This window comes from Megalopta genalis, chromosome 11, assembly GCF_051020955.1.
Source record: "Megalopta genalis isolate 19385.01 chromosome 11, iyMegGena1_principal, whole genome shotgun sequence".
In the NCBI taxonomy this organism is placed as follows: Eukaryota; Metazoa; Arthropoda; class Insecta; order Hymenoptera; family Halictidae; genus Megalopta; species Megalopta genalis.
In genome coordinates, this window is record NC_135023.1 from 5952998 (window position 1) to 5965606 (window position 12609).

Consider the following 12609-nt stretch of genomic DNA (forward strand, 5'->3'; position numbering starts at 1 on the left):
CAGTCGCGATGCCACTTGGATAGGTCACATATATAGCCGGATTTTAGTCACTTCTCTGACACATTCTCTACCGAGTACAATTTCTATGAAATTATTTAATTTATGAATGTAGAAATGTAGCCAAAAAATCCAACATGGCATTGGTCTATGGATAAAAGGGATGAAGAAAGCTAACCATCTTTATGAAGGTTATTGGAATGGATTAAGGTCGCTCTTCTGTTTATTTTAACGCTAGTTGAAAAGGAATAAAATTAAAGTGGTAGCTTCACGGCCGCTTTAGCAACATAATTAAACGCGCAGCAAAGTCTTTTGCAGCCGACTATAGAGGTTCCTGCGGTAGCTCAGTCGATAATGCGTTTAATGTGTCGCAAATGCGTTTCCGGGCGTAGACAATACATCGCCCTTAGGTGTCACGATGCGTGACGCATGTTTGAATGATTGCAACATCACCCTCGATTTGCAAATAGAGGATCCGAAAATAAAAATAGGTCACTGGCGAAGGTTTCCGAATGTGAATGTTTACGAAATCCAGGGTAAGATAATTAAATTGCCTAAAAGAAAAGTTTTCATACTTGGAGCCCCTTAGCTTATGCTATTTAGCTGCAGCCCCTTACGATATACTAGTTAGATGCATCAGGGAAAAAATTTCCTCTGGTTGCATATAAGCTAGATCAGATAGAAAATAGTTGAATAGAGCTTAATAAGTAAGTCGTTTACATTCTTCAAAATTTGACAAAACAATAAGTAGTATAAATTTAACGATGAAAGGCATTAAAAACTTTTACTGTATTCTAGTTTCTGTGAATCATTCTCTGAAATCTCCAAAGCTTCCTCAAAACGTTAATTAATTTACAAAAATGCATACAAACGGGTGCAGAAAATTTTTAAATTGTACGTACATTTTCTATAATCCTTATTCAATGAAAATTTTTTTGAATTAATTTTATCAGAATAAAAAATTTCAAAAATCATATTCTTGCTCTGTAATGTTGGTTATCATGCTTTTACACCGTATCGATGCAACCTACTTTATCCGCGGTGTATTCCATTACAGTGTATTCCTGCGAGGACAGGTTAGATCAAGACGTATTGTTGTGTATTGCGTTTTAGGAAACGTTTATACTAACAACGTTATCACTTCAGATATTACTCGTTGCTACAAAAGTGTGTGTTAAAAAATACCTGAGAAACAATGTTGCGTGTCGGAGTTAGAACTGTTCGCAGCGCTTTAGGAAGCAGAAGTTTTGCAAATGCACCGGCCCAGGCACAAACAGATTCGACAGCCTTTAAAGTTCAGGATACAAAAGATTTTGATGATCGCGTAAAGAAGTCCAAGGTGCCTGTGATCGTTGACTTTTTTGCAACGTACGTGGATTTATTTTTCCATACCTGCAACTTGTTTTTAAGGGTAGTAATCTCTAATGTTGCAATTTCTGTTGTAGATGGTGCAATCCATGCCGCATGCTCACACCACGTATAGAATCAGTAATCGCGGAAAAGCAGGGAAAAGTTTTGTTAGCGAAAGTCGATATTGACGAGAACAGTGACTTGGCTTTGGACTACGAGGTCAGTTCAAAAAGAAAACAATTTTGAACTAAAGTAATTATCAAAATATTTATGTTACAAACATAATATTTGTACACAGGTTGGTTCTGTACCAGTATTAATTGCTATGAAGGACGGAAAGGTTTTAGAACGTGTTGTTGGTCTTCAAGATGTAGATAAGCTTAAACAGTTTGTAGATAAGTATACAACAGAGTAATGTAATTTATTTTAACTACGATCATGATTGAAATATCCTGTAGTTGACGGAACACTTGTATAATTTTTTGTACAAGAATATTTCCTGTTAATAAGTACAAAATGGAACTTTTTAACAGTGTATAGCCCTTAATTTATAGGGAATTGTTGAAATTGTTAAATAAATCTTGTACGTGTAATAAACTGATAAATTTTATTATTTACAAATACTTAATACAGTTACATGTACAACAAAATTTATGAGTTTCAAATGTGAAGATGTCATTATAAAATGAAAAGAGAATAACTACAAATTTATAAATATACAATTAAAAACGATGCTGAAATTCAACACTTAACACTTAATTTTGCTAATACATCTAATGGTCATTAATCAATGTGAAGTACAAAATGATCTGACTCTTTAGTATGTTTTCTGAGCTAATTATGTTTCAGTAGGTAAAGCTTGCAAAAGCTGTCTTGCCCTTTGATAAGCAACAGTTTCCATTTCATCCTTGTTTTTCTCGTTCTCCTCTATTTTCTTTATAACGTCCATACCCTTTTTTAGAAGTTGTTCTCTTGCCATTCCTTTGCACCCTTCAAAATATTCTAGAACTGTGGGGAAAATGTCATCTGGAATGCAAGTTTCATCTAATAAGTTATCTATTAACCAAATTTGCCTCAGCTTCTCAAATTTCCATTCGCTTCTTGCATGTTTCCACTGTAAATAAAAATAATGTAATTACGATAAATGGTTACTTAAATTCGTTTTTCTGAATTTCGATAAAACACCTTTGAGACGTAATTCAGTCCCTTCTTCATTACTTCCAGTCTGCTAGCTTCAATTTTTTCATTTTCTTTCTTCTCAGCCTTTTCCCTTTTTAGTTGTCTCTTAGAAGGGTGCTTTGGTTTCTTCATTTCATTTTCCTCACCTTCTATATTGTCTGGATCACTCTCTGCATTTGTAACACTAAAACATAAAAAGTTATCAAAAAATTCTGAAAACTTAAAAGTTAGAAATGGCAACGTAGATAAAAACACTTTACGTTGATCTTTGAAGCTTTTTGGGGAAGATTGCTTCATCATTTGAATCTTGTTCATTCTTATTTGTTTGTACACCAACAAAATCATTTGCTTCTCCATCATTTTTTTCGTTATTAGTACCATTTGTATTATGGCTGCTATTTGACTTTTGTTTTCTTTTTCTTTTCCTTTTTTGTGTTACTTTCTGCTCGTTAGTTTCCTGTATTTGGTCGACATTATTGTCCGATGCGACTACAATGTAAATTAATTTATACCTTATTTACAATTAAAAGATCCCATTCTAGATAGACTATTAAACGTAATGCCACCGAGTCTTAATTTTATAAATAGTTCGAAGTAGCGTTAATGTCATTTACACAACATACAAGATAAAATATGATTAAACGTAAACAAAAATTTCTGGATATTCACCTTCCAATTTATCTTTTTTTTTATTTCGTTTTCGTAACTTCGGATTTTTAACCTCAACTTCTGACGTACCATCAGATCCCATTGCATGCACGTTTCAATTAATTGTTTTATGTACTAAGATAATGAAAAATTTGCGATGTTAATGAAAATTTTGTTAAACTGTTATCTCGTAAGAAGTGAATAATACGTATAAGAAAATATAAAGAATTCTTATTCACTTTTAAAATTGATTACCGCCGCAAGTACATGTGGATGCTAGAACCTGTGATACAGAAGAAACAAGAATAAGAGCTTTAAGACCAGAATCGGCAGGATCAGGAAGAATTGTTTATTTGTAAAAAAAAAAGCTTAGTAACGGTGATATTAGCTACAATCACAATAAGCGATTGTTATTTAGTAGCATCTATATAAAACTAATTTAGTACAAAATATAATTGTACATACATACACATATGATGTTGTCAAGTTCAGAATATATGCGTATATACTACTTGCGCAAGAGCAGACAGTTTTTCATCATTACGAACAAGATACATCGAATACAAGCGCACATTGTTTAAAAATGATACCTTCAAATATATTTAAAGCTGTTTTACAACCTAAGAATGTTAGGGCGCTGTTAAAAAGGTATATTGAAATACATAAAGTTACAAATTCCATATTTTATCAAATTTAATACCTTTAAGGTTATGAGATTAATTATTATTTTGTAGATGCGCGACTTCTCGTACTTCTAATCAAAGTACAACTGTTGTAGACGAAGATGATAATTTTAATGAACCTATAAAGTACTCAACTTCTAAAGCAGCAACGTGGCCTGCTAATGGGGTCCGTAATGATAAACCTCCTATTCAAGGAATAATTATAGGAGTAAGTTTAGCTGTTTTTCTTATTTATTTTTGTTTTATTAGAGAGGAAAATGACATTGATGAGAAACTAGTTACTTTGAGCCCAGAAATGCAGGAGTTTTTCAATGGTATTAAAAAAGAAAAGGAACGAGCTCGAATTAAACATTTAAATAAAACGACATAATGTTAACATTATAGTGTTGTATTGTAGAAAGATGTGTATATTACATTATACAAGTTGTAAATAAATAGTTACAAGGGGTATAGAAGTTCACCCCATATTATATTATTTACTATCTTATTCCATTCAATGGGTGGATGTTGAGCAATTGTGTCTGGGATACATTTGATCCATGTAAACTGCCATGGTGCCACAACCATTGTCATTACTAATATAATTGGTCCATCGGCATGATGTGAATGTAATTTGATATTGACAATACCTAATTAAAACATACCTATTTATACAAATTAATAGGCTAGGTAATTATAAGTTCTATTACTTACTGCGTGTACTATGAGACTGCAGAAACCATTTAATAAATGTGTATACTGGCATAATTTGAAGATAAAATTTTAATCTAGTCAGGAAACCTCCAAAACCAATCAGTGCTAATCTGAGCTGTAACAAATAATTATGTAGGCTATTGATACTCTATCAAAATTTGAGAATAAAAATTTAACATTGAATTAATAATAATTGAATAATCATGAATAATTTTAACTTGTATTATAAGGTGACTTGTATTGTATACCTTATTAAACTAATAATACAAATTTATTGGTTTATGTACCGTAGTGAAAACAGCATAATACACCCATGTTGTTGGCATAAGAAACAAAAGTATTGTAAATAACAGAGTACCCACAAATAGTTGATCTGATTGGTACTGACAGGAGTCCACTCTGTCTCGTAGTGGATTCTTTTTTTTACCTAAAAATAACCTAACTAATCCTGTGATGCCCTTTAATTGAATGTTGAAGAGCCTATCATGAAAACCCAGTTAATTATCTACTTGAAATCCTTAAACTCTATATTTTATTACCTTGTTGCATACACATAAATGCAATATGCATGAAAGCTGACAAGAGCTAATAGATCTGCAGCTATTGCTATTTGGAATGTAACACCCAATCTTCCAAGTAGTACTAACATTTCAAAAGCAAAGTCCATTAAGGGTTTCATAAATATTAAGAATGTCCACCATAATTGTATGTGATATTGAAAAAATTTGCCAAGCATATTATTCAGGGCATGATTTAATTTTAATCCAGCTGGCACGCCCATTAACCAGTTGATTAAATCTTTAAGTAGTGTCACAACTTTCTGTAAATGATTAGATATGAAGTTGCATGTTCTTAAATACGTTAGTGCTATTGTTATATTAAATTTCGAACTTGCCTCTGCATTGTTCAAAAGAATTTGAGATGGAAATGTATGTTCCAGATAATGCAATAACAATTGCAACATAAATATTCCCAATAGCATATCTGTTATTAGTGCAAATACATAATTACCAGTTTTTAGTGTAAACCTCTTATTTCTTATTACTGTAATCGACATCCATTTAACATTCTCCAACCATCCATGAACATGTAAACCAAGAAATGAATATTTAAAAATTGGTAACAATTTATTTGTTATTTTATTGAGAAAGAGAACTGGGTAGAAATACAGAAACATGTGGTAAACTAGGAGAGTTTCCTTTACATAAGTCAATTTTCCTTTCTTTTGTAATTCTCCTTCTACTTGTTTATTCTGCACAAATTTCATTAATTCATAAAAATGGTCTCCAGTTGTTGATTTTTGTTCAAACAGTTCTGTCTCTCTGAGAGCTGTTTGATCATATATGATAATAACTGTATGGCAACTTAGGGTTGAAATCTTTTTATTATTTATGGTAACACTCTTTATGGCATAATCATAAATATTTTCTTTGGAAGTACCAAAGTGTAAAAATATGTGAATCCAATCTATATATTTCTTATCAATGTGTCCACGTTTCTGTTCTGCATCAGAGTAATATCCAATGATATTGCTGCTGCATTTTATTGTTTCTGAATTATCCATTCTACTTATTCCAATAACATAGAATTTTTTTACTTCTGTATTTTCATCATAAAGTACTTTGCCAAACAGATATCCTGACTTTTCCTTGCAAAGTTTGTTTGGTATGAAAATCAACAGACTTTTCATTGTTTGTTTTTAATTGTAAAGCATTTCTTGAGTAGTGCTCAGTCTTAAGTACCTGACGACACTGACAAGTTATTAGTTTCATATGAATGATAATACAATTAATTTTCTATAGTTTGAAAACCTTTAAAAAAATAACAATTTTCTTATTACAAATCGAATATGATATAACATTAAAAATCAAAGTATAAACTTACTTCAACTCAAATTATTTGTCACGTTTGATTTTAGAATTGATAACAAGTTCTTAACAAAAGATTGCGGTTCTCTAATTTCTCGTTTTGAAATGCGTACAATGTATTTCTGGACAAATTTGTTTCTCGATTGACGATTGCTGATTATTATTACACTTTAACAAATATTAGTCCGCAACGATTTTAGTTTCCTGCTGTTTGATGAATGTCCAATCCAATGTTATTTTCTTGTGTTGTATGCAAATGAGTGTTACCTAGCGATCAGCTGTTTTCGGCCTATGAAAAATATTCAGAGTGATCAGGCCAATCAGTCATGAATCAGTCAGTACATATACGTTGCCATCATACGATTTATGTACATCATGCGGAAGACTCTGGTACCAATCTATCTTTATCCCTTACCGTGCTTTATTTATATTGTAAATTTAAAAAATTTAAACATGGTTCACATTGTCATCGTAAGTTAACAATTCATAATTTAAAGACACCTACAAGTGTTCAAGCGTCTTTTGGCAACTATAATGGTATGTAGTTCAAAATTCAAAGCCGACGTGTGATTAGTACCAGAATTCACCGCACGACGTACACAAGTCAGAGTACAAATTGTACTGTACAATATGTATGTATGTACTTCTGGGCCAAAAGTTCTTGGCCAGCCTGATGAAAATATGTACAGGTGGTTCAATAGAGAACCACGAAAAACCCGGCTAATTAGGTACTTTTAATTAAATAAGCAGCGACTCGACTGACCAACTCGAGTAAATGAAGAGAGTGTGATGAGGTTGTAACGCGCGGCGAAATTCTTGTCCCTTAATTTCCTTTCGGTTGTCACGGATAATGTTGAAGGAAGAGCTGGAAACAAGCACGCCAAGAAATGCTGATAACTCGCACACGATTGCACCGGACTCAGGAAGTAACGACGTGGCCAAGGAGTCGAACCAGAGGCTTGCGATAGAAGAGAAGCTGGCCAGCAAAATGTTCTCCTACGCCAGGGAAATCTGTTTTTTTCTCGCAGTCACCTTCACCGCCTTGACTGCGTTACATAGCTCGTAAGATTTAGGTTATGTTAAATCTCTGATTATTAGATTTATTAAACCGCGAATCTTCATGCATTTTTATTACCAACAAAATTTTTAAGTACAAGCAAATTTAATAACAGTGCTACAAGACATCTTCGGGTTGCAAAAAGATTTTTTCTTCTGGTCTAATTTATACGTGAATAATTAATGAAAATAAAAATTTACGCAAAGATCATTCTACATATTAATCATTTATCGTGACGTGCAGGCTTTGGATACATTATAATAGATGGTTTATGTTAAGTTTGCAAATACAGCAGCAGTTTTTGTATTTTGTTTTTATTTCTAGATCACCTAAGGTGTCAAAGCCGCCTATGGCCAAGCCATTTTTTAATCATAGTTCAATTGTGTTAGATTTTTATAAAGGTCATATGGGAGCAGTGATAGAAAGGGCCAGAGAATCAGATTTCAGTTTTGTTATGTATTATGCTCCATGGGATGCTGAGAGTCAAGCAGTGCGACCAGAATTTGAGAAAGTTGCTGAGTATTATGACTCACAGGTAACTATTGATAGTTTGAAAGGTATTGTAGAAACAAAGTAATTATTATAATTGTTGTTTCAGATATTTTTTGCTGCTATTAATTGCTGGCATCCTAGCTCAGAATGTAGAGCACAGTATAAAATTCAAAGATACCCTCTCTTGATGCTATATCCAGCAAGAGAATCTGGTGTACAATACAAAGGCATTCGTACTTCACAGTACATGATTCGTTTTCTTAATGCAGCAATGAATCCAATAGTTAGGATCACCCATCCAGATCAGCTGATAGAATTAATTGTGAATTATGATGTAAATATGAATAAGTAATTAATATTTTAAATTATTGTACACATAACACGTAATCATCTGTGTGCACTATTCCAGGCTGTAGTAGTAGGATATTTTAATTTCACAAGGTTAGACAGAACTCCTGGTTACAAAGAATTTCACAAGGCTGCTATTAGTGCTTTAGAGAGTGATCCTAACAGAGAATTGGTCTTTGCTATTGTTACCAGTGCATTAGCCAGTGAAAGAGATCATAACGTTTATAAATTTCCATCTGCAGATTTGCTGATGTGGAATGAATCTCTTGTAAGTATATGAAAATTTTTTATAAAGGGGTACATGTCAATGCGTAATGTATAAAGCAGAAACATTTGCATATATAGGATGATTAAATGAGTTTGAGAATTCAAATGTTTAGAGGTATCCAGAAGATTCTGACTGGACTTCCGAAAATATATTAAATTGGATTACAACATCCCTTCATCAACCAGCATTATGGCTACAACCTCCAGGGGTAAAAGCACTCACTTTAGCACCATATTTGAAAGAGGGGCCTGTACTTTTTCTCTTCACACCTCGTAATCCTTTACACGTTGAAAATTACAATTATAATTTGGTGGGTAGTAATCTAGAAAAAATTTTTCCATCCGAGAGATCTCTAATAAAATTTCTATTAATGTTTCAGATTAGAGAAATCGGACTTCAGTATTATAACTATGCGGATAGTCTCTTGGCTAAAGATATCTTCGACCGGCTCAGTTTTAATCGCCGCACTGCTATTAATAGGCACTCTGAGAGAAACAGACAATGTATAAAGATCCTAAAGGAGAACAAAAATCAATTAAACGAATCGGTCGTTAGTGTTTCTATCCAACGATGGATTAATGATAGTTGTTGTGCTAATGTTGTAATAAATAAATGTTCTTTGTGTAAAAAAAATGTTCTGAACGATGCGGAGAGGATAACATCCGTTTGCAGACTTGACTCGGATAAATTGGGCCATATGTGTAAAGGTGCAGATATTTTTAAACTTTCTCCTGTGGAGGATCTGCAAGAGAAATATGAAGTTTGCTGTAACAAAGCTCATATACCTGCGAAGCTACAACAAGGGTTTAAATTTAAAAAGTACGAAAATGCTTATCAGATACACGATATTCGTCACCTGCTACTGTTTTTTTTTTGTTAGTGAAAGAAAGAAAGCATCTTCATTCCCTGGAAGGGAACGTGACTCACAATCTGCCGAAGCTGTTAAGCAAAATTATTTAAAACAGCAATGTAAAAGATGGATAGCTGCAAAAAAATATCATGAGCCCATATTTCCACGTGATGATCCTGACCAACCGGATATAGATTTAAAGATCTCAGTGCGCAAAACGAATACAACATTGGGCCTGATAGCAATTGATAGTTTGCACTACTTCTATTTTGCAGAAGCACTTGGAATAGACGTCTTGAAACGAAAAGATAAGACTGCTGTCGTTATATTAGATGCCGCTGTAAGTTCAACTTTGCTCCTGTCTTTGATATCATGATTTAATAGTATTATTAATGTGATACTATTTTTTCCAGCACGAAAGTCAATATGTCATGCAGGATGAGTTTAATCGATATACACTTATACAATTTATAAATAATTATACTCACGGTTTTTTACAACGGACTCTGCGATCGAGTAACTCAAGGCGTTACGCTCAGAAGTTTAAAAATAATGTTACTTGCGATGTGGAAGGTGTGCAGAGCATGTGTATACCAGAGTTAACAACTGAAACCTTCCTAGACACAATTTTAGATCCTATGAAGGTAAATTAGATGACGAATTAACACACAATGGTACAAAGTCAAATTATAATTATAATAGAACATTTATTAAACTTAATGATCTCTCTGCAGGATGTGGTTGTGATGTACCATTCTCCTTATTGTGCATTTTGTAGCGCGATTTCATATACATATTTAACAGTGGCTCATTACCTACGTAAAATGGATCATCTTCTATTCGTCAGGGTTGACGGTGATAACAATGATTTACCGTGGGAATATAATATGAATCGATTCCCATCCATTCTGTTTTTTCCTGCCAAAAGGTAATTACAGCGTAGCCAATTTAATCGAATTCTCTGGTAAATCTTATTCTAAATTATTTCAGAAAAGAGGATAGCACGGTGTATCCGTTTTCTTTGCCAATTACCATTCCTAATCTTGTTAACTTTGTCTTGGCGAATTTGGATGAAGACTTGCATGTCGAAGCTCTTGTAAATATTTGTCAGTCTGGAGCTGGAGAGCAACCAGACAAATGCATTGCTCGAACACGTTGGCTGTGTTTAGATATCATTGAACAATTGCTCCGGGATTATCGAAAATTTATTAGGCACATTAACTTACTCGGAAGAAAGAATGCTAAAAACAAGAGAAAAATCATTTTATTGAAGTTAGCACATATTAAGGACATACACTTGATGTTAGGCACCACCGTGGATCTCAGAAAAGATCAACAGAAAGTGAAACTCATTAGGAGGAAATATAGAAAATATTATAGAAATATTAGGTTAATCGAGTTAGATAGTCAAATGAATAGTACTCGAACAGGAAATGCTATTCCACGACAAAAAATTTCTGGGAAGGAAACGATTAAAAGCGAATTGTGATATAAGTTTAATGATAGGTATATTCTGGTAAACGTTATTTTACTTAAGTTTTTTCATGACCTCATACGATATGTATAGTATATACCTCACCTTTTTCTGTAAATGAATGCGACTGTATATTTGAACACTTTCGTGTTGCTTTTGTGAACGTACATCACAAAAGAGGAACACGTTTATTTATGATTTTAAACGGAACATTCCTTCTTAATACTCAAAATTCAATCTTCAGATACATTTAAATTAATGTCGAACATTTCATGATAGGAATGAAATGCTTTTTTACAATCAGTCTATCAAAGTACTTTCAATTTTTTCTACCATTATAATGTGAACAATTAGAAACAGATTTTATATACTGCATGAAAGTTTTCGCAGTGTAACATTGTGAAAAAATTCTAGTCTTCTTTTAGTTCCAGAACTTTTATAAAGATTTTTCGAGAATGTATTTATAGTTGCTATTCTTGTAAAGATAAGTAACTCATTGATAAGACTATTTTTTTCCAGTGTATTATGGTTCTATTCAGGGAGTGTACATATGGTAGAATTACTCATCTTTGATTAATATTCATGATGCTTAATGCCAGAACAGAGAAATGAAGCTCGTCCTATTCCAAGCGTAAAACAGCAAGAAACGACATAGGCAAAAAGCCTTATTTTTCACATTTCGTTTTGTAGAATATTAAATACTTGAAGACAGACTAAATTAACTATATAATAGTTTTTTAAGGGAGAAGGTGACCATTTAAATTATCTCTTGCCTAGTACAATTTTATCTTTGTCTGGCACTCCGTGTGATTTGCACACACATTTACTAAAATGTGTGTCACTTGTACATTTATGTAAATATTGTTATACATAGTAATAATAAAAGCTATATGTTGATATATGAAGGTAGTACAAGCAACTTCATAATCGTTTGGTTATAAGACAATAAAAAAAACGGAGCAGAGTGAGGAACAGTAATTAATCGCGATTACAATCAAAATTTGAATATTGTTTTACATTAGTAAACAGTTAGGATGTGACTCGTAATCTATGGACCGTTGTATCATAACCTTATACGTACGAAGATCGGATTAAACGCGTGATAAAATAGCGTGGGCCGAAAGTGGCCGATGGGTCGCGTAATCTTGCGTTAGTCATTCCCCCCGTTTGCCTGATTTATTTATGGGTTGGGCTACTTATTCGATGTAATGAAATTCCTAGTAAAATGACGCGTGATAAGAAACCTGTTTCTTCCATCGATTCGTTTGCTGATTTCCGATTAACGCATGACATTGAACCAATCAGTATCTAGTCAATTAAATTTTTTATCATTTTTATGATACCATAGCATCAGGACATCGTTTCAACGTGATTCCTGACAATTCCGTTGTCTAGTTCCTGACTAATAATACATTTGTCTAGCGTTACATCACGAGCAAAAGAATAGCATCATCTATGAAAAGTTTTTGCAACGAAGATGAACTGATTTCCAGGAGATGGAATCGGGAATCATCGTTTTGCCGTCTTAGCGGTAAATTTTTAACTGCCTTCATGTTCAGAGAATTCTCTTTATCCTGAATTCATCGTCCGCGATGCGAAAGTACAGTTACTAGTTACCTTTTACAAGATGTATAGAAACGAGAAAGAAGTATCTGTTACGCGAATATAAATAAGTTTAGCGACGTAATCCGAAAACTGGAAC

The 12609-nt window shown here is 33.1% G+C and overlaps 3 protein-coding genes across 4 annotated transcripts; 2 read left to right on the forward strand and 1 right to left on the reverse strand.

Annotated features, from left to right (window-relative positions):
• Positions 1–1028: 1028 nt before the first annotated feature.
• Positions 1029–1944, forward strand: LOC117225957 (thioredoxin, mitochondrial). Its single transcript, XM_033479827.1, has 3 exons — positions 1029–1365; positions 1443–1566; positions 1646–1944. Exons 1-3 carry the CDS (start codon positions 1193–1195, stop codon positions 1760–1762), a joined length of 414 nt encoding a protein of 137 aa, XP_033335718.1. The 5' UTR covers positions 1029–1192; the 3' UTR covers positions 1763–1944.
• Positions 1936–7320, reverse strand: PIG-Q (phosphatidylinositol glycan anchor biosynthesis class Q). The gene is made up of 12 exons (XM_076525322.1): positions 7182–7320; positions 6435–6707; positions 5446–6361; positions 5090–5370; positions 4838–5030; positions 4551–4665; positions 4299–4486; positions 3442–3457; positions 3196–3288; positions 2787–3015; positions 2533–2710; positions 1936–2461 (listed from the first exon to the last, which is right to left on the reverse strand). Exons 3-12 carry the CDS (start codon positions 6238–6240, stop codon positions 2186–2188), a joined length of 2364 nt encoding a protein of 787 aa, XP_076381437.1. The 5' UTR covers positions 6241–6361; positions 6435–6707; positions 7182–7320; the 3' UTR covers positions 1936–2185.
• LOC117225955 (thioredoxin domain-containing protein 11) lies at positions 7269–11808 on the forward strand. 2 transcript variants are annotated; one of them, XM_033479822.2, is made up of 10 exons: positions 7269–7480; positions 7800–8010; positions 8074–8301; positions 8377–8583; positions 8696–8893; positions 8963–9402; positions 9464–9773; positions 9847–10077; positions 10168–10361; positions 10424–11808. In XM_033479822.2, the coding sequence occupies exons 1-10, from the start codon at positions 7269–7271 to the stop codon at positions 10920–10922; spliced, it is 2730 nt and encodes a 909-aa protein (XP_033335713.2). In that variant the 3' UTR covers positions 10923–11808. The 2 variants fall into 2 exon arrangements, with proteins under 2 accessions (XP_033335713.2, XP_076381361.1); XM_076525246.1 differs by having other exon boundaries at positions 11427–11808.
• Positions 11809–12609: the final 801 nt, after the last annotated feature.

Excerpts from the sequence above, each read along its gene's own strand:
- PIG-Q (XM_076525322.1), bottom strand. The coding sequence starts at position 6,240 with ATGAAAAGTCTGTTGATTTTCATACCAAACAAACTTTGCAAGGAAAAG. Across the intron at positions 3,016-3,195 it reads AAAAAAAGATAAATTGGAAG|TCGCATCGGACAATAATGTC; the intron begins GTGAATATCCAG and ends TTTACATTGTAG. Across the intron at positions 2,711-2,786 it reads AAAAAGCTTCAAAGATCAAC|TGTTACAAATGCAGAGAGTG; the intron begins GTAAAGTGTTTT and ends TTTATGTTTTAG.
- LOC117225955 (XM_033479822.2), top strand. The coding sequence starts at position 7,269 with ATGTTGAAGGAAGAGCTGGAAACAAGCACGCCAAGAAATGCTGATAAC. Across the intron at positions 7,481-7,799 it reads TTGACTGCGTTACATAGCTC|ATCACCTAAGGTGTCAAAGC; the intron begins GTAAGATTTAGG and ends TTTTATTTCTAG. Across the intron at positions 8,302-8,376 it reads AATTAATTGTGAATTATGAT|GCTGTAGTAGTAGGATATTT; the intron begins GTAAATATGAAT and ends GCACTATTCCAG.
- LOC117225957 (XM_033479827.1), top strand. The coding sequence starts at position 1,193 with ATGTTGCGTGTCGGAGTTAGAACTGTTCGCAGCGCTTTAGGAAGCAGA. Across the intron at positions 1,366-1,442 it reads ATCGTTGACTTTTTTGCAAC|ATGGTGCAATCCATGCCGCA; the intron begins GTACGTGGATTT and ends TTTCTGTTGTAG. Across the intron at positions 1,567-1,645 it reads ACTTGGCTTTGGACTACGAG|GTTGGTTCTGTACCAGTATT; the intron begins GTCAGTTCAAAA and ends ATTTGTACACAG.